General features: G+C 41.1%; 1 protein-coding gene across 1 annotated transcript; it reads left to right on the top strand.

Moving 5' to 3' along the window:
* The first annotated feature begins 377 nt into the window (after positions 1–377).
* On the top strand, positions 378–9,261 carry LOC125537182 (uncharacterized). The gene is made up of 7 exons (XM_087543643.1): positions 378–688; positions 2,538–5,174; positions 5,268–5,472; positions 5,561–5,617; positions 7,095–7,687; positions 7,797–8,289; positions 9,025–9,261. The coding sequence occupies exons 2-5, from the start codon at positions 5,040–5,042 to the stop codon at positions 7,127–7,129; spliced, it is 432 nt and encodes a 143-aa protein (XP_087399769.1). The 5' UTR covers positions 378–688; positions 2,538–5,039; the 3' UTR covers positions 7,130–7,687; positions 7,797–8,289; positions 9,025–9,261.
* Positions 9,262–27,928: the final 18,667 nt, after the last annotated feature.

Below are 27,928 nucleotides of genomic sequence, written 5' to 3'. Positions count from 1 at the left end.
CTCAATGAACTGAATATACATGTAGCTACTGATTGCAAGGTGGTGGTGGACGACATCAAGCAACAGTGTTTGGCAAGCTACGGTGCGATTATACATGAAATAATAGAGGCAAGTAGGTCTTTTACTATCTGTAATTTTGTCCATGAGTTTACGAGTTTGAATTTCGAGGCTCACAATCTAGCGAAGCATACTCTTACTTTAGGGGTGGGCCGCCATGTTTGGTTAGGACACCCTGGAAATCTTTCATTCGTCCCTGTAAACGCTGTGACGTCTTAATAAAGCTTCGTGGGATTGCCTAAAAAAATAACTTACAACTCTATATTTTTTTATATAAAAAAAGAGGAAAGGACACGGAACGAACCACGTTGCTGGGAAAAAAAAGCGGGTAAAAAACTCCCAAACCCGCTGTTGGGTTGGTCTCTGCGCTGGCTGCCCTCGCCATGGAGGACGATGGCCATCCCGACCCCTACCTTGATCTCCCCCCTGAAATCGCCGAGGAGCGGCGGCGCGCTGCTAGACTCGCTGATGAGCGCCGCCGCCAGCACCGCGAAACCGCTCTTTGTCTGCTCTCGCCGCCGGCTCCCGTCGCCATGGACGGCGATGCTCCTCTCGTCTCGTTCCTTGATCTTCACCCTGAACTCGCCGAGGAGCGGCGGCGCCCCGAACCGTCATCTTCCCATAAAACTGAGTGAGCTTTCGCCCCTTCTGCATGCCCATCTCTTACCCTCCTCACATGCTTACTTCCCGTCATAAAAGGAATTCTTTTGCTCCCACCCCCCACACAAAATAAAAGTGCAACTTTGATGGCAATTGCGAGTAGAACCACAGCTTCCATCCGTTTTTGTTCAGAGGGACGGAACAAGCTCAAACGATATGCTTGTTATTGAAGCCTCCTTCAGTTCATTGCTAGTACTAGTACTATGGGATTAATTAAATAGTGATCTGCCCTATATGGATCCAGATACTGTTTGTACCTGCATGCAAACTCACACCTCCAGACATGCATGTGAGGTACTTATACAGTATACTACCTCCATTCCAATGAATAAGTCACGTGCACACATTTCAAAATTGAACTTTGGCCATAAATTAGATCAATATCTATTTCTTATGGTCAAAGTTGAATTTTGGAATGTGTGTGGGTCTTATTCGTTGGAATGGAGGGAGTAAATTAACAACGCATAAGTATGCGAGGTTTTATGGAGAGAGGGAGTCTTAATGATAGATCTACCTAGAAATTCTTGGTTTACAGAACAAGCATGCTTTTGCTAGATGTGTCTTAGACTGTATAGGTTTGATAATATATGCTTTAATTGATAATTTATGATGATCTGAGTAATTCCTTTTTTCTTGTGGGGTATGCAATCCTGTGTGAGAATGACAGCCATATGGTGGATTGTTCTTAATTAAGTTCATGCTGATCTGTAGGACCTACATCCTCCACAGTGAAAGTATCACCTCCCAAGCTTTTGCTTTTAGCAGATAGCTGCTCTGCCAACTGAATTTTATCCGAGCTTATCAACCAGATCAAGTGCTTAATTACAAATGAATTCCCAACTTCCACTGATCCTGCATTCCTGCATCGATCATGATGCCACAAATAACACCCGATAAAGATTCTCATGGAAAAAAATCACCTCATCCCTAGTTGTATAATCCAGGAGCTCTGTATTCACCTCTGCTTCTCAAAAGTTTTTTCTAAATGTGAGATAAGCTGATCAGAGGATGTTGGAGTTATTCTGACCACACCATAGTTCAACCTAAGCAAGTCAAATTCTTCTGTGTGGAGAGGGTCTAGCATCTATTCAATAATGGCTTAAGCTGGTCGGTGGCATGTTTATAGAAACATCAGGCCGACCTGAACGACCTCTCAACATTTGTTTCTTGATTTTTCTGTTTCTTAATCTCCAGCTCTATGTTGTTGTTTTGTTTGCAAGCCTTAAAGGTATTAACATAAGAAAGAAGCCACAAAGCACATAAGTAACTGCATATATGGATCGAATAACCAAAACTGGAAATGGACCAGCATGTCAACACACGCCAAAATGCAAACATTGTGGATTGAACTGTTGCTGTTCGGTCAACTGCTATCACTATGTAGTTAATTAAATACGGAGTATAAACCTATAGACGCACAAAATAATGCTCTAGGTTGTAACTTGTGATACCACCAACAGGGCCACAACATCTGGCCTTTCATTTAAAGCAATCAAGGGTTGTTTTGCTATGCAGATATATCTTCACTTGCTCAATACTAAGTAACAAAGATTCATTATGCATTGCATAACATTGTGTATTTCGAAATCCTTGTCTTGTTTTGTTTCTGTGTATGTCTGTCTTGTTTCTGTGTATAATGCCTTGAGCGGGAAGGAAGTCTTGTCTTGTTTCTATGTATGTCTGTCTATTCCATCAGAATTTCAAAATATACGTGTTTTGGCTGTTATTTACACTGACCTTCTGCCTTCTTGCATAATAAACCTTATGTCTTAAATTTCTGATACTTGCATATTTACTGACTAACATGATGTTCTGATCAGGGTTCAGGTGCATGCTAGCGAGGTTAGCAGCAATGAGGGCTCTGTAACTGTGGATCTGTCAGAATCCACTGCCCAAGCGCTGAATGACGTACCTCACAGGAAATATTATGTTTCGGTCAAAATATTTCAGCAAATTCAGTACTACGCAGGAAATCAAATATTTTTCAAAATATTTTTTTAAAATTTCAAATATTTAATTCCAAATGAATATTTCGGCCTTTTGGCTGAAATGCAAACTGAAATAACTGATTTATAGCTGAAATGAACTGTACAGAACCACCTTAGCGGCTTTCTTACAGCCTAAGACTTCTTGACTTGACCCACTGACTTCTAGCGTAAGACAAAGACTTGACTCACTAGCTTACTACCGAAAATATTCAAAAATAAATAAATATTACCATATTTCCAAGTGTCATTAGTTTCTTCATTGCACTTCTTGACTTGGCCCACTGACTTCTAGCGTAAGACAAAGACTTGAATCACTAGCTTACTATCGAAATTATTTACAAAATATATATTCGGACCATATTTCCAAGTGTCATCCTTTTGTTCATTGTTATACCACCGTTCGCTCTGTTATACTCAATCCTTAAGACTTGATTCATTAACTAACTGCAGCATGACTAACTACAACAAGGATTATAACTAACAGCAGGAAGTCTCAAAGCACTAAAACTATACCTGTTTATACATGGATCAAATAGCCAAAAAGAAAAGAAGAGTAGCAGAGCCGCATGTCATTAGTAAAGTGCAGCACGGCAAATGTGAGTGCTATGAATTAAACTATTCACATTCTAATCTATGGTTTAATTGCTATCACTATGTATAGCTACTTAGATATTGACGCATAAAGCACAAAATAATGCCGTAGGCTGTAACAGCACCAGCAAATAAGCAGCCAAACAATTATTTATGTTCATTTACAGTAATTTTTCTTTGTTTTGCCTCAGCGGAATACATTCACTAGTTCAGTACTACATAGACTTATTTATTGCATTATGTAAACTATATGGGCATGGTTTTCTTCAGGGAGAAGGAACTGCAAGAAATGGAGGATTACTTGAAAGAGAATACGTGCAACACTGTAAGCGAAGTGATGGATAAGATTTTCGGTCTAGGGTGTTCCAGTCTAGCTGCTAAGTATGACAATATGTCAGCTGCTGAGCATGCTGATATGACTGCTCGACCTTCCTACTTTTGTAAGAGGCCTCCCGTAGGGTGACCGTCTTCTCCAGCTGATTCAGAAACCCAGTCCCTTCAGGCAACAGAACCAGCTTTGAGGAATGAACCATCGCGGCAGTATTTGCTACGTCGACAACCAAGGTAAACCATCTACTATCCTCTCTCTTGCAGGTATCTGGCATTGATTTACTTTTTCTCTAAGCAGTGTCATTGAAAATTTATGAGTATGGATCTGAGTTTATATATTCCTTGGTTTATAATGAGGGACTGTATCTTGTATAGTCATGCAGATGGAAAATGAGGTTCTCTTTAAGAAATTTCACTTATTTCCGAAGCACAGGAACTGCAGATTCATGCCACTAAAGCTGTTTTAAGTGAGTTATTGGAAGCTCAAACTGCGTGATCCTGGATCTGACTGGCAACTGGTCGACTGCCGAGGTTGCCTGTTGACCGTTGCTAGTAATTATCCCCTTGGCCCCTCATAATATGCAGGGTTATAAATTATCCAATCACCCTTGTATGCTACATGTTACTATTATAGCATCTTTGTGTTTGCAGAAAGAAGCGAAAATGCCTTTCTGCTCCCGAGCTCATTTGAGCTCGGTGAACAGTAAAATCGAAAAAATATCAAAAAATTCCAATTTTTTTTGGGAGAAACATTGACAAAAGTTCTAAGTGCTTGCAAAAATTCGTCATGAAATCACATTCCTGTAAGGCGTGGCAAAAAAACAAATTCAGTGCTCCAAAATGCTTTTGAAAGTAGCATTTTCAGAGTACCGATTTTTTTTTGCCACGCCTTCTAGAAATGTGATTTCATAAAGATTTTTTGCAAGCACTTAAAACTTTTCTCAATGTTTCTCCCAAAAAAAATTGTAATTTTTCGAATTTTTTTCGATTTTCTTTTGATTTTACTGTTCACCCGAGCTCATTTGTGCTCGGGTGCAGAAACTCTGCGTCCCAGAAAGAAGTATCTATCATCTATGTTTCTTGTTTAGCAAAATAGCAGAAGATATTGATAATATTCATGTATGTTTATTGGTTCCTCTACATGCACCATAGTTTTTCCCCAATATTCATTCTTTTAGATAATGAGAGGGATCACGGGCCATGACAGGCGCACAATTTCTTAGCAACCAGTGCATATACCAACCTTATAAGCACATTTAGGTGTTCGCCACACATATATCTAGTTAATTTACTTTCCTTTCAATGTTATGTGCTTCTTAATATGTGTTGGGGCCAAAACCCAAAAGCTTATCAATCGTTGAACATGATGACATCATATTCTGGTTTCTACTTGTTCTACTACTTGAACAGAAAATGCGATTTTGTGTTGGCTATGCATACAGGTGTGATGTTCCTGACGAAGAGATTATTCAAAATGAGAAAAAATGGATGACTAAGGAGGTGATGTTGGCATTCGAAAAATATGCTGAAAGAAATACTAATCTCAAGGTCTGGATATAAACTTTTGAGTATTTTAATTGTTATAACCACAAGAAAGTGACCAGGAAAATTGTACAAATAAAGATTTATATTTCGTTTTAGGGTCTTGACTGGCAGATTGAGGAACTCTGTCACCAGTGCTTTAATGTGGAATACCATCACAAAGTTTTCCACCATTACAATTTCACTGTAAAGATTGAGAGCCCTAGTTCAAGTGATTCCAGAGTGGCATTGTTCTTCGCCGAAGTGAAAGAGATATTCGGAAGAAAATACTATTTCTGCTGCCCTCTAGAACCAAATGAAAATGGTACTAATGCTCTTCATGACCATATAGTGAATTAGCTATGAATATTTGTAGAGTTCTATTAAGAGTTTGTTGGGTTAATTTGTTTCAGGTCAGTGTTATGCATGCCATAACCAAGGAGTTGATGATCTAAGGCATCCAGCTACAGGTGGATATGACCGGGGTTCTCTAGATATCGCATTCCCATTTACTTTTATGGATTAGTGAAAGTTGTTAACCCAACCCGCCTTCTTCCGCGAGAGGCAGCCGTCACGGGCGAGCGAGCGACGGTGGCAGCCGGAGCGAGGGAGCCCGCGGCGCCGTGACTGGCCAGCGACGGATCCATCGCCGCCATCCGCTTCCTCAGTGACGGCTCCTTTGCCGGGGCCGTGATCCGCGCCAGTTGCCTCCCTCCCTTGCCGAGATCCTTCGCCGGGGCCGTGATCCGCGCCAGCCGCCTCCCTCCCTCGTCGCGGCCGTGATCCCCGCCAGCCACCTTCCTCCCTCGCCGGGCTCCTTCGCTGGGCCCATGATCCGCCCCTCCTGTCTCCCTCCCTCGCCGGGGCTCCTTCGTCGGGGCCGTGATCCCCGCCAACAGCTGCCTCCCCGGACCTCATCGCCGGACATCCACCACAAGCAGGAGCGCCGTCGTCTCCCCAAGCTCCTTCCCTGCATCAATGGTGCCACCTGCTTCCCACACTAATTTTCCTCAAAAATTGAATCAGTTCAAAAAATGTTTTCATGTCTGGGTTTGCCTGAAGAAAAATACCACGTTTGTGTCAGTTCATCAGTCTTGCTATGAAGAAGATTCAGTTTAAAAATTGCACACACTATGCTCTGCCTACATGTTACACTATCTGATTCATCAGTGCTACATGTGTGCTGCATCAGTGACACATGTTCCTATGATGCAGAAGCAGATAGTACATTGCAAAATGCTTGCATCAGTTCATTACACCCCTGCCACTTGATGCATAGTTTGGATGTCAAGGTTACTGCCAGTACCTCTAATATGCTAGCTTCAGGTCAAGCCAAAAAACATAAACTTATGCATCAGTCCAATTAGCTACTAGGCTTTATATAAGGTTCAGCTACCACTGCAAGTTGTATGATGTTATTTCTAATAGTACATGCCATGTAGTAGCGTCAGTTCGAACTAGTAAAAGAATATCGTTGAAAAAATATACACTTGGTACACAGTAAGTTCAATGGTACATAAACTAGGAGTACTTCTAGTGTAGTTGCATAAGTTATAGATGAAAAAAAGAGAAGACATGCATCAGTTTATATATATGCATATCCATACATATCTGAAGTTTAATGTTCAATTTGCAAGCAATGCAACAAATGTTTATGCATCAGTTACAAGGAAAAAGATAAAAAAAACTTTGCATAACAGATGAAGTTCAATGTTTAGTTTACGAGCAGTGCTAAAAATCAGTACATCAGTACGTCAGTGCTGAACATGTACATTCATTAGTTTGACTTAAACTAAAGCAGATACAAAATAGAGAACAAAGTTTAATAACGCTCAGCGACGCAACTTCAACTTGTACATTGTCTTCAGTGTATGACATGTTACACATAGTATGTATACGACAAAATGCAGAAAAGATTAATCCCAAAACTGTTGAATGTCATTGCAGAAACATGCAAGGCGACACGCGCAGCGAGGGTTTGATGAGCCAAGCAGATATGGGGCACCGCCTGTTGGGTAACACCAGAAATAACACCTGGATACTTCAACAATACATGCAAATTTCAAGCTACACCAGAATCATCAGAAGCACAGACAAGTTCTTCTATGCAGCAAACACCGATATCTGGGAATACAAGCTTTTCCACTATTGGGTTGCAACAAGGTCAACAATGTCCCCAACAACAAATGTTTTTCTTCCCTAGCTCTTGCAGAAAGGCAAGGACACACAGGCTTCCACCAGTCGCTCCATCAACATCAATCATCCGTGCTGCAAAAGCGGTTGCGACGGGAAGACCAGGCCAAAGAGACAGAAATTTTGACCACTCTAGCAGGGTGCAAAGTACAATATATGAGCCATATATACAGGAGCAACCTTACAACGAATCTGAGGGGAGACGGTCGTACAATGTGAGACGGAGAGCTTCGTCAACAATGCTCCCTCCAAGAGATGCATTACCGCATGTGCCAAGGGTGACACCACCCGCGCCCATACACCAGGGTGAACAACAAACACCGGAGGCAGCACAGAGCTATACACATGTAAGTATCCATTAAAAAAACATACAAGCACAGTCCATACCATGGTACTGTGACCACCCCATCTAACGTTTTCATAATTGCATTTTTGTTTGCTTACTGTTGCGTGCAGCCACCTAACATTGAAGCTTATGTTCTGCCAAGGCTAGAGGCGCGCTTTGAAAATTTCAAAGAAGCAAAGGACTTCTACAACGTCTATGCAAAGCACACGAGTTTCGCTGTCAGGGAAGGCTCCAAGGTTGAGACCAGAGTCTACCTTTATTGCACGTTCTATGGAGTCTATGAATCGAAGGTGTCAGAAGCAAATAGACAGCGGAACAAGACGACAGCCAGGACTAACTGCGAGGCTAAAATGAGCCTGAAGAGGGAAAAGGATGGAACACTTGTCGTAAAAGAGATAGTCTGGGACACAACCACATGCTATAGCTCACCCCCCAAATGCTTGTCTTCTTGCACTCCCACAAAAACTTTGACAAAACAATCTTGGAGTACGTCAAGTATCTGCAGTTCAAAGGCATTGAACACACACAAATCATGAGCATACTAGGTGGCGATGACCCTGGTAGCTACTTCCTCGAAATGAATGCCAAAGACCTGATTAACCTGTAAGTACAAACTTGTTATCCTCCCATAAACCCCCTCCGTCTTTTTTCCTCTGTCAGTACAAACATATTATGCAACGCATGACCTGATGCCAGTTCAACATGCATTTTTGAATGAGTGTTCACTTTTAATATGCAACAAAGCAAAGAATTCAAGGATGGATGATGTGGACGATGTCCTAAAGACTGTCAACTTCTTTAGGGAGATGAAAGCTATAAACAGGGAATTCTTTTGTGACATGCAACTCGATGAGTCCGACAGAGTTAAGAACATATTCTGGGCGAACGTGCCGAGGGGCATATCAGGACTTTGGTGACTGCGTAACGTTTGACACCACATATAAGACCAACAAGTACCATATGCCACTTGGGGTGTTTGTGGGTACTAACAACCACTTACAGACTACATTCTTTGGTTAGCCGTGTCCCTAGTTATGGACATCTTGAGTATCTGGTTCTTGGATTATCATGTTGATCTCATCACTCTAAATTAATTTGTTGGGTTGTTAATTACTGTTTAATTGGGATTGAGATGGGGTTACCATTCTCAATGTTTATCAACTACCATCATAGTTAAATAAAATATATTCCTTTGTTGTAGGGAAAAATTGGCTTGTCACAAAATATTAACCTTAGAGCTTTCCACCAGCCATATATGCATGTAGTGATAGCTTTTACCTGTTCATTGCTTTACTGTGTTATATTACCAGCATATTCCATGTGCTGACCCATTTCCAGGCTACAACATATCATGTTGCAGACTTTTCAGACGAAGAGTAAGGTGCGCTAGGTCGTTGTCGTGCACTCAGCTATGCCGTTGGAGTTGATGGACTCACCTTATCTTCCAAGCCTTCCGCTGTTATCGTATTTAGATGGCCTAAAGCAATATTATTGTAATAAGTTCTCTTTTGATACATTCATGTAATAAGTGTGTGATTGCACTCTGTTATAATCCTTCAAGTATTGTGTGTGTCAGCATTACCGATCCAGGGATGACACTTATACATAGAGATTTGACCGTTTGAGGTCGGATCGCTATAGCATACCTGTACAACCTGCACGAAGACTTTAAGGATGAATTCACATCAATCCTCAACTGGCCCGTCATGCCAACTGAGTTTGAGGCTACCTGGAAAAAACTCATGGATAAGTACAACCTCCATGATGATGCCACGATGGTGGGCATGTGGAACGAGTGTGAGAGATGGATAGCAGCCTACTTCAAAGAAATTTTCTGCGCCAAAATGACATCCAGGCGACGCAGTTAGAGCATTAACTATGTGCTCAAGAAGAACTTCGTAATTGAGAGACAAAACCTACACGGTTTGTTAGCCAGGTAAACTCCTGCGTCAAAACCAGGAGGCAGACAGAGAACCAGGAGACAATGGGTAACCGGGTATAGCTCTATCACCTATCGTAAGACAAAATAACATGCTTACTAAGTAAAACTTTATTAGTTAGACAAGTTTTTGCTGCGAGAAAACTAATAATTTGGTCATCATTCTTGCATGGGCATAAGGAACAAAACACATTGACCTTCTATGGGTTTGACACCAGATGGCAAAGCTTTACTCACGAGCTATGTACAACGAGATCAGAAAAAGGCTAAAACTGAGCACACTCTTCACGACGACAGAGACGGAAGAGCCCACAAAGTACCTCGTGCACTACAACAACATGCAAAAACTGTCTACATGGTCTCAACACGCGTTCCAGGTGGTTGCAGACCCTGTGGGAGAAATATATGCCTGCGAGTGCAAACTATGGGACCACATAGGTGAGGACTAAAAAAAGATGTTACATACTGTACTACTTATTTTTTGCAAAGTTTTCGTTCGAAAGAAATGACAAGACACATGCACCTCTTCCAAAAAATACAGGTATTTTCTGCGTGCATGTCCTGTTCATGATGTAGACAATTAAGGCTGCCAGCGTTCCAGAGAAATACATCCTCAGGAGATAGACCAAACGCCCGAACATCCAGCCAACATTCAACAGAAATGACTTGAGGACAGTAGCATCAAACAAGGCATCCCAATACTGCGTTGAAAGCTCACTGCTGCAGCTGAACATGAGGGTGCACAGAAAAAACTTGAGAAGCCAAGAGCAAATGGCGAGGTCACGGGTCGTCATGGATAAACTTGAACAAGAACTCGACGCCATGCATTCTGCTGAAAACGGAGGTCTCGCGGACAATGAAGCCATTGAGCAGGATATTGCTACAATCTTATCCGAGATGAACCATCTAGGAGCTATTGACCCATTCGACAACGAGGAAGAGGAGCAACAGCAACCAGAGCTTGCCCATGTACAAACTCAAGAGCAGCAACATGCTCACATGCAAGATCATGAGCTTGATGATGATGTAGGCGAACAACATGACAACAGGACATCCTACCAGCAGCAGCAGGAAAGGGTGATTAAACCACCCATATTCTCAAACACAAAGGGGAGGAAGAGTAAGACGGTAGCAGCGAAAGCAGCAGCCAAAAAGCCGCCACGCCCCATCAGGCGTGTGGAATTTGGCCCGCATGACAAACCTCTCGGGATAAGGTCATGTGGATTCTGCAATGTTGTGACCAACCATAATTACCGCACATGCCCACTCCGCACAGATGCCACTGTCAACAAGCAAATGCTGCAGAAGCAGATTGGAGCCGCCCAGGTTTCTACCAATGGAGACGACACACGTAACAGCTACACTTGCCGCAAGTGTGGAGGAACTGACGGACATAATGCCCGCACATGCAAAGTGGGCAAGGAGGTCAGTGGAGCTAAACAGAAATAGGGAAAAGTCCAGAGTTCCAAAAAAATCAAAAGAAGAGGATGAACAAGAAGAGTTTGACGAGAATGATGACCAATCGGACAAAGCCAATGAAGATGACAGTGTTGGGGACGAGGAAACTGAAACTGACGATGAAGCTGCCAAGGCTCAAGCAGGAAAGGGCGCCGCCAAGGGACAACATTCGGGGCCAGTTAGGAGGAGCTCAAGATTGAAGAATCCATAGTGGTTATGGTGCTGCGTCAACTGAAAAATAAGCTTGTACTCTCAGTTGCCTCAGTACACAATGAGGAAACATATTAGAAACACTATCGTTACCAAAACTTATTTAGCTTTGTCATCGATTTCTCGATCAGTACTAGAGCTAAGATATAATTTGTGATTTGTGCCCACTAGACAATTGACATTATTATGTAAACCATTTGATAATCCTTTTGAATGCAGTCACGAATACATTTCAAAAAACTTATCTGGATTTATGTAACGCCAACACTACTGTCGACTAGTAACTCAGCAAAAATATGTTAAGGAAAATTTAAACTCTTATAGTACACCAGTACTGATAATTCTCACTCGTCAGTACAAGGTAGAGTAACCAAACACACCCGTGAACACCTCAAAAACATAGTTTGAAAAACAAGCTATGTCTGGTTCTACCAGTCCTAGTTCAGAAATTCCATCAGTACATAAAAATAATTACCTCAAGCAAATGAAAATATAATACACCTGTACTGATGAAAAACTAATTAATCTGTAAATGCTTTCAAATATTATGTTGATATAAACAATCCTTTCAAAAAAATGTTTTAAAAACATTAGCATGACACACATAGTCTGACTGGTATTTGGTACGTTCAATTACACTTCAATCAACAGTCCAAGTACCCACAGTAGAGGAGTACAAACCTCCATCAGCACCAACCCTGACACGTGCAAGTGGGATAAGCAGCTGATAAGTACATCTTTGACAAGACGGATGAGTGCGACAGTAAAATGCCATCATCATCGACCCTAAGACGAGCAAGTGGGATAAGTAATTGATAAGTACAACTTGACAAGACTACTTAGTGCGACCAGATTTATACCCTGGCAAAGAAATTGGCTTGGACGGTTTTGTTCTTCCAGGCCACCGCCCACGCCATCCACTGGGCGGTTGCCACAAGGGACTGCAAACGGCGACCCCACGCCACTACACCCACGTCCCCGACGAACCGCCTCCCACACATCCTTGTCGATGCACTGCAAAAATACCCCATTCTCTTCCATCTTTGCCTCATTCCCAGAACCACCATCGCTGCTTCCATATCCACCATAGGAAAACAAGAAACTTCTCTCTGCCAAGCACACAGTCACTGGAGGAGGGAGATGGCGGAGGAACCGTCCGCCAAGCGTCATCTTGGCGAGACGTCCGACAAGAGCAACAACCTTGTCGACGTTCCCGTCCCCGGCGAGAAGCGCGAGTACACCAAAACCCTCACAGGGGTTGAGCTCCACGGCAAGGAGACGCTGGAGATCGTCTACACCAGCGAACCAAACAAGGCCGACGAGATGATCTCCAGGCTCTGGAGGAAGGCTGGCGACATGCATCGTAAGATCGTCGGCGTTGGTGTGCACTACACCAGGGAAGACGAACCTCCCCAGATGGCAGCAGTCCTTCAGTTGTGCGTGGAGGAACTCTGCCTGGTGTACCACATCGCAGCGGCCACAAAATAGTGACCCATACTACTCATTTCCCCTGTTTGGTTCATCTGTTTAATTATTACTGTATCCTGAAAATTTCATCAAACTTGTTGCCCAACTAGATGTACTAGTGTGGTTTGTGAAAGTGGATGCACCACTGCATTTTCTCAAGTAGATACACTATAAAATGTATTTTTAACCTGATGCACTGGATTACTATCTGAAAAATCTTGCAGAAGATTAATTTCTGAAGTTGATGTACTAGTGTAGTTTCTGATCTTGATCCGATAGTGTAGTTTGTGTACTCGATGTATTAAAAAGATGTTCCCGAACTTGATGTAGTGAAGTAGTTTCTGAATTTGGTCTAATGTTATTTTCATAAGCAAAAAAACTAAGAATATGTGTTGTCATATTCAACAAAAGTAAACTAGACTAGTACTAAAGCAACACATACAATAGTGACTCAAACTATGTATAATCCGAAAAGAAAAATGACATGGTGTAGTTGAATTTAATTCCAGAACTTTGTTTAATAGTTTCTGAAGTACATCCATATTTATTATGCTATATAAGCATCTACTTCATGGATTCATTGCTTGTAAAACAAAACAAAAATGAAGAGTTCAAACATCAAAGTAATGCTAATCTTCAAAATGTCTCTCCCCTTGCAGGCCCAAGCGCCTGCATGAGATGATGCAGCATGAGAAGTTGTTCACATTTGCCGGTTTCAGCATTGAAGCCGACAAAGAGAAGCTGAAGAAGTCTGGTTTGGAGATCAACCCCAACAAGTACATCGACATTCAGCGCATCTGGGGAGTTCCGTACACCGGAAAAGAGTATGACTCCTTGACTGATGTTGCAGCCAGCGTCATCCACCCAGCATCATCCACCCATTCTACAAAGGCATGAAGAAGAACATCGACACGTAGGAAGACCACAAACTGTGGGGGATCAGCCCGCTGCCAGACAACCTCATCGAGTACGCAGGAGTATATGCGTACGCCGCGTACAAGTCATGGAACATGATCGACAACATCACAAATGGTTGGGAAATTTCAAAAGCGCGGGAGGCTGACCACTACTATGATGCCCCTTTTAGGGATGAAGATACATCAAAGCCTGCCTTCATTTTTCTTCCGCTTGTGCTTGCCTTTTATCTTGTTGTTTCAGATTCGTAGTTTGCTCTTGTTGGGTTGAACCAATATGATTATGTCGTGCTTGTCATTGTTGAACAAGTTTACTTATGTCATCAAGTACATTGTTTTCCTTATCTCATTATATAAGTTTGGTAGCTTCATATTTTGTTAATGAATCATTTCAAATTCAAAGTAGCTTCTGAATGGAACTTCGTGGCTGCTCTAAAGTACTAGTTATGAAGCAACTAATCACACAACGTTGTTCCATGTGTAGTTTCGATTCAGCATTGTATATAAAACATAACATTGAAAACAATCAGTACAATTTGAGTTGCTTAACAACGCTTCAAAAGTTGAAGCAGAAATTCTTAATACTTCATGTACTGTTCTCATTCATATGTAGCTGCTAGACAATTAACAAGTACTACAACAGAAAAAATTTAAGAAGCATCAACACACACTTATGTTGGTCACTTGCAGACTAAGAATGACAGTACTAGTACACTTGATCGGACAGTACATACTTACTACAATAAAAAGTACAAAGAAGGATCAGTTCGTAATCCCCCCCAAAAAATGTTAGACCAAGAACATAAGTGCTACTATGAATGGACTATCAGTACAACTTACTCTACACACAAGTACCATAGTGCTGAAAATGATACCAGAAGACCCTTGAGAATAATCACAAAAACAAACACAAAAAGAAGGCAAAAAATTCAAATGAAAAAATAACACTTACACAAAATTCACAAGAACTAGAACAAAAGTATCAGCCCAAGTTACAGGTGGAATCAAGTACTAGGTTCAAACAAAAAAGTAAAAATCGACCGCCCAAGGACAAGCAGGCCCTGACGCTGCTAGATACTTGAACTCGAGCCCATGGCGGAACCGTCGGTGAATCCCTAGTAATCTGCACAATGTAGGGCCAGCCAACCAGGGCCCACAGGTCATGAGAGAGGGAGCGCCGTGTATAAGCGCTCAGGTAAGTATTCAGAGGAGTTCGACCAGTAGGACTTGGCCGCGCTTATAAACAGGTCGAGAGCCTCCTCCCTTAGCGAGGTGGGACTAGACCCAGAGCACACGCACATCTAGCGGTCCCTAAAATCGCCCGCATGGGCCATTTGGGCCGGAAAACGGCCCAATAGCCTCCATCGTCTACAAACACCCCACCAATAAGGCCAGTTAAACAAAGCAGAGCGCGTGGCAAAGAAAAATAAACTACAAAAGAAAATGTTTGAAAACTGAAAATATAAAAGTTCAAATACTAGTTCACATGAAATAATTTTAAATACAAAAAACAAAAATAAAAATAATTTTAGCTCGGCACCATGGATGATAAAAAAGGAAAAAATATGATACAAAAACAATGAAACTCTAAAAAGCAGAGAACTTAATAGCCTATCTGTTAAATCTACATAATTTAAAACACCGAATTAAATATTACTTTCAAGTTCAACTACTAAAATGCAAGAAGTTCAAATAGATTTTGTTTGTCAATTCTGCTAAATTTCTTATTTATATAAAATCTGACAAGTTCAACTACTAAAATGCAAGAAGTTCAAATAGATTTTGTTTGTCAATTCTGCTAAATTTCTTATTTATATAAAATCTGTCCACACCTCAACGAACGATTTCGTCGTAAATAAAAAACTCAGTTCAAACATACATATGAGATAAGTACTAAAAAGCAGGAATAGCCAGGCCACTCACACCACTGTGACACCAAATTTCAAAACCGTACGCCGTATGAAATTACAATTCAGTTCACACAGCACTAAACCATAAGTGCACTAAAAAGAGAATACAAAAACTATAAAGGCCTAACTTAGGTTGGGACAGATGAAAATAAAATAAATCCCAGTTTTGAGCAACAACTCCTGGGGTACTCAAATATGTTCTGAGATCAACTAGTGTATACAACTTCAGTGGAAAAAACAAGACTTCACCTCCACACGGAAAAACATCACAAAGCATACATCACTTAAACAGTGCAAAATGCCATCATCACCACCCCTGAGACGTGCAAGTGGGATAAGCAACTGGTAAGTACAGATTGACAAGACTACTCAGTGCGACAGTAAAAACCCTTGGCTTGGACGGTTGGTTCTTCCAGGCCACCACCTGCGCCACCTACTGGGCGGTTGCCACAAGGGACTGCAAACGGCAACCCCACGACCACTGCACCCACGTCCCCGACGAACCGCCTCCCACACATCCCCGTCCACGAACTACAAAATACCCCATTGTCTTCCATCTCTGCCTCATTCCAGAACCATCATCGCCGCTTCCATCTCCACCACAGGCAAACCATAAACTTCTCTCTCCCAAGCCCACAGTCGCCGAAGGAGGGCACTGGCGGAGGAATCGTCCACCAAGCATCATCATGGCAAGACGTCCCACAAGAGTAGCAACCTCGATGACGTTCACATCCCCGGCGAGAAGCGCACGTACACCAAAACGCTCACAGGGGTTGAGCTCCACGGCAAGGAGACACTGGAGATCGTCTGCACCAGTGAAGCAGACAAGGCTAACCAGATGATGAGAAGGATCAGGATGAAGGGCGGCGGCTTGTATCCTAGCTTCATCGGAGTTGATGTGGAGTACACTAGCGAAGATGAACCTCCCCATATGGCAGCAGTCCTACAGTTGTGCGTGGAGGAACTCTGCTTGGTGTACCACATCGAAGCGGCCACAAAATGGTAACCCATACTACTATTCATTCATCTGTTCTACTAGTACTATTCCCTAAAAATTTCCTTAAACTTGTTTCCCAAATAGATGAACTACTATAGTTTGTGAAGTGGATGCACGAGTACATGTTTCTCAAGTTACCTGCAATTCTGAAATTGTGAAGTGGATTGTTTCACCAGATTAACATCTGAAACTAATGCACTGGATTAGCATCTAAAAATTGTTTCACCAAATTAATTTCTGAAATTGATGTACTAGCATAGATTCTGATCTTGATGCACTACTGTAGTTTATAGAACTATTGTATTAAAAGATGTTTTTAAACTTGATATACACAAGTAGTTTCTGAACCTGGTCTGATGTAATTTTCAGCAGCAAAAAATGAAGTAAGAACTTGGTGAAGCACTGGTATAGGTCTTTTATTCAACAAAAACAAAACTAAACTTGAAGTAAGCAGCACATAGATCATTTACTCTGGTTTATAGGTTCTTGACATAGTTTTTGGTGTACATTCATCCATTAATTATGCTATATAAGCATATACTTCATGGATTCATCGCTTGTAAACCAAAAAACAAAAGAATTAAATCTTCAAAAAAGAACACTAATCTTCAATATGTGTCTCCCCCTTGCAGGCCCAAGCGCCTCAAAGAGTTCTTGTAGGAGGATAAATTGTACACATTTTCCAGTTTCAGCATTGAAGGTGACAAGTGGATGCTGAACAAGTTTGGTTTGGAGATCAACCCCAACAACTTCATCGACATGCAGCGCAAGTGGAAAGTTCCAACCACCAGAAAATTCTACGACTCCTTGGCCGATGTTGCAGGCAGCGTCATCCACCCATTCTACAAAGGCATGAAGAAGAACATTGACACGCAGGAAGACCAAAAATTGTGGGGGACCAGCCCGCTGCCAGACAAGCTCATCGAGTACGCAGGAATAGATGCGTATGCCATGTACAAGTCATGGAAGGTAATCGACAACATCGTTATAGGTTGGGATATTTCAAAAGAGCAGGAGGCTGACCCCTACTACCACTGCAACTTCGCGGGATGAAGAGGCATGAAACTCTGCCTTCGTGTTGCTCGCGCTTCTGCTTGTCCTTAATGTTGTTGTTTCAGATTTGTAGTTTTCTTTCATTAGGTTGAACCAGCTTCCTTATGTTATGTGTGTCAGGATTTGAACAAGTTTGCTGCCTATGTCTATCAAGTACATCGTTTGCTTATGTCGTTCGACAAGTTCTAGCTTCCTATTTTGTTTATCCATCATTTGAATTTGAAGTAGGTCATGAATGAAACTTGATGGCTACTATGCAGCACTAGTCATGGAGCAACAAATCACACATGGAAATTTTCACAAAAAAACTATGGCAGACTAACTAAGGACAACAACAAATAGTAGCCTTGGATGCTCAGTACAGCTTACACATGTACGGTAGTACTATCACACTAAAAATCAGTTTTTTGTTTCAAAAGAACACTAAAAAGACTAAGTTTCAGTCGAGGACAACATTCAGCACTAACAAAATCATGCTAATAGTAGTTAGAAAATTACTAAGTACTGCAACTGGAAAAGCAAAGAACCCTCAGTACGTATTTCCTAGTCACTAGTATGCTAGGATTGAAAGTACTGGTACACTTCAACACACAGTACATCCATTGTACAAAAATAAAAAGGAACGGGAAGCTTTAGTTCGCATTCCCTAAAACAGTGACACACTAAGAATAACAGTAATAGTACAATTGAAATCTCGATACAACCTAGTCTATACGGCAAGTACTATGATGATACCAAACATTGCCTTGAGAAGAACCACAACCTAGAAAAAAGAAGGCCAAAGCTAAATCTAAAAGATATCAGTTCGACCAAGGAGAAAAATCACAAGAAAGACAACAGAAGCATCAGCCCACATTGAACAGTGAGGTACTAGTTTCAAACAACACAAACAAATAAAATGATCAAAGGACTAGCACAATTGAAATCTCAGTATAACTTAGTTTATTTGGTAAGTGCTATGATGATACCAATTAATGCCTTGAGAAAGAAGGCCAAGACTCAACCAAATAGATTACAGTTCAATCAAGGACAAAAATTCACAAAAACAAACAACAGAAGCATCAGTCCACATTGACTAGTGAAGTAATTATGAACTTAATAGGGCTATATGTTAAATATAGCTAATTTAAACTAGTGCTTTAACTTTTACTATGAAGTTCAACTACTAAAATTAAAGAAAGTTCAAACAAAAATTTGGCTCTCAAATTTGGCTAAATTTCTTATACTTAAATAAAATCTAGCTAGAGATCACGTAGCAACTTCGTCGTAAATAATTTCAATCCCCCCAAAAAAATTCAGTTCTAATACATTATATGAAATCAGTTCTACATAACAAAGAAGCGCCACTCCACTCTCGCTAGATCCACAAGTGCTATTGTGACACCAAATTTTAAATGCCTTACGCTGAATGGGATTATAATTCAGTACTAACAGAACTATACCATAAGTATAAGAAAAGAGGGTACAAAAACTATAAAGGTCCAACCTAGGTTGGGATAGATGAAAATAAACTAAATCTCACTTTTTCAGCAACAACTCGTAATAAACTTGGAAAACGGTGTTAGTACAAAAAATAGAACTTAACCGAAACGAATTCCCGATGAAACATACACAAGTGAAACAGCTATTCAACCACACTATCATCATGGAAAAAAAGTTTGTTAAACATTGTGCCACACTTAAACACAACACAAAATATACCAGTTATTACATAGTACTTGACAAGACATGAAAACACTACAAACAAAGCCTACAATGCTTTCAAGAGATATATCACACAACTACCCATTTCACTATGCAAATGATGACCATTTCTTCTATGCACTAGGAGCCAAAGCCTGAACCTCCTTGGGAAGCTCCGTCACCAGAAGTTGGTTATTCCGGTTGAACACAACTCTATACAGATCCTCAGCATTCGAATCAACAATACGAGGCTACAAAACAATAAAACAAATTATCAAAAATCATGACACATAAAAAGAAGAATACACAATCAGCCAAACATAGAAAAGTGAAAAGCTCAACTAGAGCCCACCTCATTATTTTGAATGTTCTCAACGATCTTTTCACCATCATAGGATCCCGCATACTTCAGAGTATAATGGCCACATTCATTCGCCCCTTGAAGTGGAACCTTAACAAATGTTGGTTTCTTTGCAAAAAGCTCCCATTTGGGCTGCTTGCTCGCATTGTACTGAGCATCACCATACACAACCTTCATTACTTGGACCAATCTAGAGATTTTTAAAAAAGAAAAGAAACCACACATTTTCAGGTCTCAGAAAATAAGAAACAAATATGCGGAAAATTAATCCAGTACAGATAATAAATGTCACTCACAATCTTCTCGCAGTCTTTATGATAGGTGTTCTTTGAAGGACGATGGTTCTTCGGATAAGGTAAAGAGTCAAGGATGCCGACACTACTTCGGTACCGATTCATGACATACAAGGAAAAGTGGTTCACTTTCCTACCCTTTGATAAAACCATAGGTTTGAATAGAGGCATCATGATCTAAAAACAAATGACCAAAAAAGATATATTAATATTCAAAATAAAAACCAGCATGGCAACAAACAAAAAAATCAGCTAGTAGAACTCACAAGGTCGACACTGAGCAAGTCTTCCTTATCTTTAACATAGCTCTTGAAATCTCTCGCTGCCGTCTCCACATTAAACTCTTTATCTTCATCACCATAAAATGTACAGTCAAGCACAACCTACAAAAAGCCAAAAAAGAAATAGATAGGGGAAAAGGATCAACAAGCAAAGTATTATTAAAACTCGTAAAACAAAAGGCAGTATTGTTTAACAGAAATGAAGGATCTAATTGATTACCATGATGAAATATGGACTCAGCAATACCCTTTTCCCAGACACAAAATCCGCATTTCTCTCGGGATCTTGCTTCCAATCATAAATGAGGAAGTCCATTACATCACCCTCCATCATTTGCCCAGGTGCAAAAACTTCCCAGATGCGTTTCCCAGTGAAGCTAGTTACACTATCATCAGACTGAGGTATCATTGAGAATGTATTCCTGCAGCACACACAAGAGCAAAAAGAAGGGGAAGCAAGATAAGGCATTCATAGCAGTTCAAGTTGTATAAAAAGGAATAGTTTTGGTCTTATTTATCTAGTAGTTTGAAACAATAGAAGAAAAGAAGAGGAAATATAATGAGAGATACTCACTCGGCATACTTCTCACGTCCTTCATCACTAAGCAACAGACTATACAACTTGCGAGCCTTGTCCAGATGAGGGAAATTATGAGGGTGAAGCTGCTGCATAGGGGAGCAAAACTTTATAGGAGCTCTGGGCGCACGCTTCGTGCTTACAACATTGCCAGAATCCAAAGCAGGATCCTTCCTAGTAGCACCAGCTCTACGGGCCACTATTCTAGCAAGGGGAGATACACCCTTGGTAGCGGCGCTCCTGGTGACTCTTCCCATGCCAGCAATCTTGTCAAACGCATCATCATCACTGTCTATCAATTCCATAATGGGATTCTTGGGTGTAGAGGGGCTCTCTGCACAAGTAGCCATAGAAGCTTTCAGAGCTCCCAACCACCCTTCATAACACCATATCTTGTCTTTTCGAGAGAACGCCCATGGCTAAAATCAATAGCTACATGCTCGAGCTCCGAGAACTGGCTGCCAAAGATCCCGTAGTCATGCTCACCAAGATCCAGCCACTCACCTGCAAAATTAAAAAAAGAAGGAGCGCATCAAGCGTAAGTTCAAATACATAATTCATGACAGTACTAGTCAAGAAGTACAAGCTGCAATTTTTTTACAAAAGGTCGTGCATACGTACAGGGTTCGATGCCAAACAAACCCCGAAAGTCAACATCAAACACATTGCAAGTTGCGCAGCTATAGAACAAAGTCTTTCTAATGTAAAGAATGTCTTTGTGGCTGTAATCCAACATTTGAATCACACCATCCTCCCGGCAATGATATGTCTTGACGTTTTGTAGCATAAAGAAGCTACAATCATGCCTGTTAACAAAAGAAAAAACAAAAAGGGTACATCACAAATTCAAAAATACAGGAACACCATCCTCCCAGCAACAAAAACAACTAATAAAAATTAATAAAAACGGATACTCACGTGTTTTTCTGCTGCGGCACCCGCACAAACTCGCAAGAGAAACCATCAATATGAGCCGGCAAGAACGGTTTGGCCCTGTCTACGCTAGACTCCCTCGAAAGCTTCTTTATGTTATCTGTCATAGTCCTTAAGAATCTAACTGCATCACTCCAGGTTTCATCGCGGAGTGAGTCAAGACAATCGAAATGACGAAATCTCAAATTCAGAACAATCAAGCACCAATGCTCAGATTCTTTAGTAGGCTTCATGGCAGCCGCAAATGACGGCGGATCAAAAGTAGGGAAAAGAAGCTGAAAAATAAATCACAGAGGAAAAATGAATTTAACAAATCATAATGAAACAAAAAATCTAGCCTCCAAAACAATAAAATAAAAGAGGGAAATTGAAATTCAGAAGTACAAACAAATCAGATAATCATAAGTTCTAATTGAGTAAGCAACCCACTACAAAAAATAAATGCTACTCAAGTTTATATCCACCGCCCAAACTTGCAACAAACATATCAGTTCAATTTCCTTGCGACAATACGTGCAGCTTTCATAAAAGAAGCACACTTCATTCAAAAGTACATGGGTAAAAAGCAGGCTACTCCAGTTCATTCCCACCCCCCAAACTTGCAAGAAAACATGACAGTTATAGTTCATGAGTACAAAAAGTTCAAGTTCACCTACTTGGTCAAAACCATCAGCCCATGATCTCGTGAACCACTGTAGCACATTGGCATCAATATGTTCATCATGGATCTTGGTCTGTTGTACAAAAAGAACAACAACAGTTAGAAAATTTCCAAAATAACTTATCATCCTATCTACAAAGAAAAATACTAACCGTCACCCATCTGGAAACTATCGACTTGTCAGTGTCTCGGTACTTCTGACGTAGAGAATATAAAACAATGTCAGCACTGTCTGAGTTGAACATGCCAGTGGGGACAAACGCTTTAGCAATAGAACCAACACTGGCATCAAATTCTCTATTTTGAAACATCGTATTGTCGCTAGGAAAACACAAAAGATGACATGAATTAAAACTACTGCAATAAAAACAATAGTCACATGAGCGAAAGAAAAAGAGACGAAAATGATACGGGCAAAATCCCAAACTAACCATTTCCCACGGTTCATGCGCAACCTCGTAACAGCGAAGAAAAAAAATCAACCTTAACAACATTAGCACCTTCTGCTTGCAGAAAAAGAAGAAAAATAATAAGTTCAAGCACTACAAGTGAACATGTACAAAATGCCATAAATGAGAAGTACTCCTCATTTACAAGTCCTTACCTGCACTATCAGCGTTTGACGATGGGAGTTCGTGTGATGACACCAATATGCCTCCAGATTCAGGGTTTGATGATGGAAGATCTTGTGAGGACAGCAATATGGCTGCGCTTTCAGGGTCTTAAGAAAGAAAATCCTGGGACGACACGAGCGCCTCCTGCGTCAACGGGCCAGAAGAAATTGACATAAGTAAATCATCATCCTCAGATGGCACCTCCTCCAGGTTAGAAGCATCTTGCAATGCATCACCATAATCAAGCCCTCCAGGCGGGAAATTTTCCGGCAGCAAATCTTCACAATCATAAAGATTTTCATTCCCACCAATACCAACACTAGACGATTTGGCCTCAAGTATGCTGGCAGCACCAACATCCTCATCTGCAACTATGGTACCAACATCACGCCCACTGCTTAATGGAACACCACAACCATCATCTCCACCACTAACGGCAGCCTCACGCTCAACATCAGTCATCTGAAAAAAATAAAAATTCATAAAAAGTGAATAATATGAGCAAAACTAACAATAAAAAAAAGCTAGCAAGAGGTGCACACGCCAACTATTACAGCTACAAAGAAACACCAGCGAAAACTGCATATAAAATTAATGCAAGCACATAAAAGCAAACCTTAGCAGCATTCACAACAACATCATCGATCTTGCTGCTACTAACATTCAAAGGAACATCACCAATGGTCGAACTAGGGTCATCACCAACAACAGGACCCTGATTCATAGTGATGAAGAAAAAAACAATGCTATTATTAGCAACAATAAACACAAAGAATTAAACCACACTAACAAAAAGGTAGGTATCACCTACAAACTCTTGACGGTGGGGGATAAAAAAATGAACATCTAAGGCACATTGATGCGCATGAAAATTCAGGAAATATATATAAACACAATAAAAATAAAAATAACCTTGCACTTATCAGTAGATGGATCATTAACTCCACGGTCAACCGCAGCCTTAACATTATGACTGGTCTCCTGCATGAAGGAAAAATTAATAAACAGATGAAGATGAGGAAGTTCAACTACAATACTGACAGCAGAACAACATAGTAAAAATTGCAAACACCAAGGACTGACTCACATCAACAACAGGGCGCTCCAAGCCAATATCATTCATATGGTGATCAGAAACATTAGCCTTAGTACCATCACTGGCCCTACTGTCGGTGGCAGCAGCCTCATCCTGCTCAATCTGCCTGATAACAACATTTGCACTTTCTTTGTATGGCTTGTAGCGAGAGTCTTGCATAGTTTTGAAACGCTTCATGTTGTTCAACAGACGAACTGAGCTCTGAACTAGATCAGCAGCACTGTCACGCATATCACCAATTACAATTCTCTCCATCTCAATATAGTCCGCTGCTTCCTCAGCATTAAATTGATGACCTTCAGGAAGGATACCATTGATACAACTCAGATGCTCAACTGTAGTTGGGACCTTTTGCAGCTCAGAACATACATTACTAAAAATACGCTCACCGCACTCCAACGCAGAAACAGCTACATCAATACCAAAACCCTGCCTTTGTGAAGTACTAGCCTTACTAGGGCCAGGGGGAAGATAACCAGCACCCTCAACACCACGTCCATCTCTCAACTCATCGTGCAGAGATGAAATATTGGGAACTTGAGACGACGACATCTCCAGGACTGGCCGTTTATACAATCCGAAAAAGACAACTTCCTCTTGAGTTTTCCACTACAAACAAGGGGAAAAAGAGTTAATTAGTCAATGCAACACACATGGAAAAATAAACATCATATTAACAGATTTAAATCAACAGCACTATCAATCTTTAACTGTCGGTGCCAATTTGTTATTATTTACCAATAGGCCAGTTCAACAAAGATATTAGTTTGAACCACACATGAAACAACAGTACTAAAAATCATACCTAAACCTCACAAAGCTTAAGAAATGACAAAATCTAAATAGGTAACTCTGTAGTACACATGTTCCCTCCAGCAAAAATAGCTATACCTAAATAAAAAAAGGTCTGCAAGAAACGACATAAATAAAACTCATTGGAAGCTTCCCAAACACCCAAGTCTTTGGATCCGTGTTGCCCTTTTAATATCGAATCTGCATCAACCAGATCGGAAAGCTTGACAGGATCCATGAAACATATGCGGGGGACTCGCATGTCAGGCTCCGGAGTCTTGCCACAGATAAGGCGGTCAAGGTACATTAGAACAGGCCCTATAGCATAGCCTGTGATAGCCTTCCCAAGGGTAACACCATCTTGGTACTTGACAACATCCCTTCTAAGCTCATCAACCATCAGCTGGCAATAATCCATATTAGCCATGTCCTCAGTGACGAGACCCTCAAACATTGCTGCCTCTCTGGAAACACGCGGGGCGGCACTAGGCAACACAACCGTCATAAACACAATAATGAAGAACACTTTGGGAGGAAGGTCATCTTTGCTAGGATCCTTGACAAGCACCTTGAGCCTATCCCTCAAATCCTTTGTCTTGATATCTTTGTTCCTGCTAATGTCAAGCTCCGATCTTAACTTCATCAGAGCATCGTCATATCCATCCTCTGACGGCCTTGGTGTAGAACGACCACCATGAGGGAACCCAAATAGTTGTTGTATACCATTGCTAGTGATGCGAAGTTTCTTATTAGCCTCACCCATGTCAAGAGTCATCGTATCAGGATCTATCCTCAGGTACAAAGCTCCCATCAGAGGGCGGGAAATGTTAGACATCACCTTCCACTTGAAGATAGAACCAAAACCAGCTGCATGAACCCTAGCCACATGGCGACTCTCAAGCAATTTAGCACAAGCATCAACCTCTCCCAATGAACATCACACAGTTAAGTTCAATCGCTATTGGTCACCTTCATCCAAAGCAACTTTTTCGGCATTGCCTCTCACCAGCTTGACCGGACTCATGACGCTAACAAGTTGTACATGAAAATAAAGAAGCCACAACTTAAATAAATGAATATAGAAAACAAAACAAGCATATGAAGGCAAGTAGAAAAAGAAAAGATTGCACAAGTTCAACTCTTAAAACAACATCAGTACCACCCACAATTGATGCAAACAATGACCAGCCTCATCTGGCCAGCATACCAGCCCAGACAGAATTAAATCATTGCAAGTACAACTAGTAAGTCACATACAATACAAACACGTACAACTGCAAATTCATCTGCAGAATCAACTTCGATATCATCTTCTTCAGATACATCATCTTCAGCTACGACACGAGCATGCTTCTTCACACCTTTGTTCACCTTCGCAGGAGCAACTTTACGCTTCTTATTTTCTTTCAACAAAGAGCGCTCTAGAAGAGGAGACGAAGAAGGCTTCTTATTTGTCAAAACTCGTGGACTCCGACGAACAGGGGAGCCACCAAGTGTGCTTGGACCAATCTTCACAGCAACACTATCTCCATCAGCTTTGCTATTACCAGGTTGGGAACCAGCTTTCACACGTGGGCTACGCCTCTGTGTGCCATTAGGATTTCGATCTGACATCTTCCTCTTCAAAACAACTTTCTTCTCCTTAATTGCATCACGTGTAAACACTTGCGTCAAATGAGTCTGCATCAGGTTTGTCTCCACAGGCATGCCACTTCCTTGAGATCCAGCATCAACAGTTAAAAAGGCCGCGTCACCACCTTCATCACCTACACCTTTAGAAGCTTGAGCAACATCCTCATCACTTCGTTGCACACAACAGCCTTTTGACGCCGTTCCAACTCCTTTCTCCTCTGGAAATCACACTCCTTCTTTCTTATCCTTTCATAGTCGAGATGTAGCTGCATAGGAACATCCTCAGCCTGAGTAACAGGATCAGTGCCATCAACACTCTGTGACCGAGTAACAGACAACTTTAAGCTCCCATCACCATCATCAACGTTAAGAGAATACATTCCATCATTAATACCTTTGACAACATCAGCAATGTCCTTAGGAGCACCATGGCTGTCATTAACTGCATAAACCAATAACATAAGCACACACATATAAAATTAAAACACAATTAACATTGCAGAGACAAGATAAATAAAGCGCATAGCATCAGATGCAAACAAAAGGAACAACCGATGTAGCTAAGCATATTTATGTATTCAAGGCTGATAAAAGAGCAAATATAAGGGAAACACCAGCAACACTCGCAAGTTCTTCTAGAGGATTTGGTGTCTCAAAAATAACATTCACAAGATCTTGAAAGCGTTGTGGTTTGTCAGTATCAGGAGGCACCGGCACTCCAATATCTGCAACAACATCATAATCATCAAAAAAGTACATGAACAAGCAATCAGTTCAACTATATGAACACTAGAAGTGCACCCAATAAAACAATATCAACCCACCACTGGCACACCAAACTTCAAAATGACAACCCTTTCAACATCATAGTAGTTCTTCACTGACTGCTACAAACTATTCAAAGGCCAGGACAACAGTTCAAACTACACATGGTGATCAGTACTACAACCTGTCTGCAGGTCACATCAACCTAAAAACTATACACACCACACATTCCAGGGCAAAATTAACAGCTATCAAGATCCATACAACTTATAAAGTCGATACGACAACACCTATATACAACCTAAAAACCAGATCTATTAAAACATCATCCAAATTACAGGGAAAATTACCTGCATTCAACTTTTTTAGACTAGATGATGTACCCATTGAGATCTACAGACCTAAAATCTACCGAACCAGGTCTGCAAGACACATGAACAAATATTAGGGCTCTAACCTATTTCAGAAACGAAGCACGCAATACAAAGCAAAACTCTTACCAGCAAACACAAAATCCGCCACGGAATCCAGTATCACTCTCGCGAACCGCTCGTTCAAGAGAAAAGGAACCCTAGTGAATCCAGCCTGGGACAGCAAGAGAGAAAT

The sequence above is a fragment of the Triticum urartu genome, chromosome 2A, assembly GCF_056163025.1.
Source record: "Triticum urartu cultivar PI428250 chromosome 2A, HENAU_Tu73, whole genome shotgun sequence".
In the NCBI taxonomy this organism is placed as follows: domain Eukaryota; kingdom Viridiplantae; phylum Streptophyta; class Magnoliopsida; order Poales; family Poaceae; genus Triticum; species Triticum urartu.
This window is presented reverse-complemented; position numbering and strand designations above follow the sequence as displayed.

Coding starts and splice junctions, on each gene's coding strand:
- LOC125537182 (XM_087543643.1), top strand. CDS start 5,040: ATGCGATTTTGTGTTGGCTATGCATACAGGTGTGATGTTCCTGACGAA. Junction 5,175..5,267: donor AAAGAAATACTAATCTCAAG/GTCTGGATATAA, acceptor ATTTCGTTTTAG/GGTCTTGACTGGCAGATTGA. Junction 5,473..5,560: donor TCTAGAACCAAATGAAAATG/GTACTAATGCTC, acceptor AATTTGTTTCAG/GTCAGTGTTATGCATGCCAT.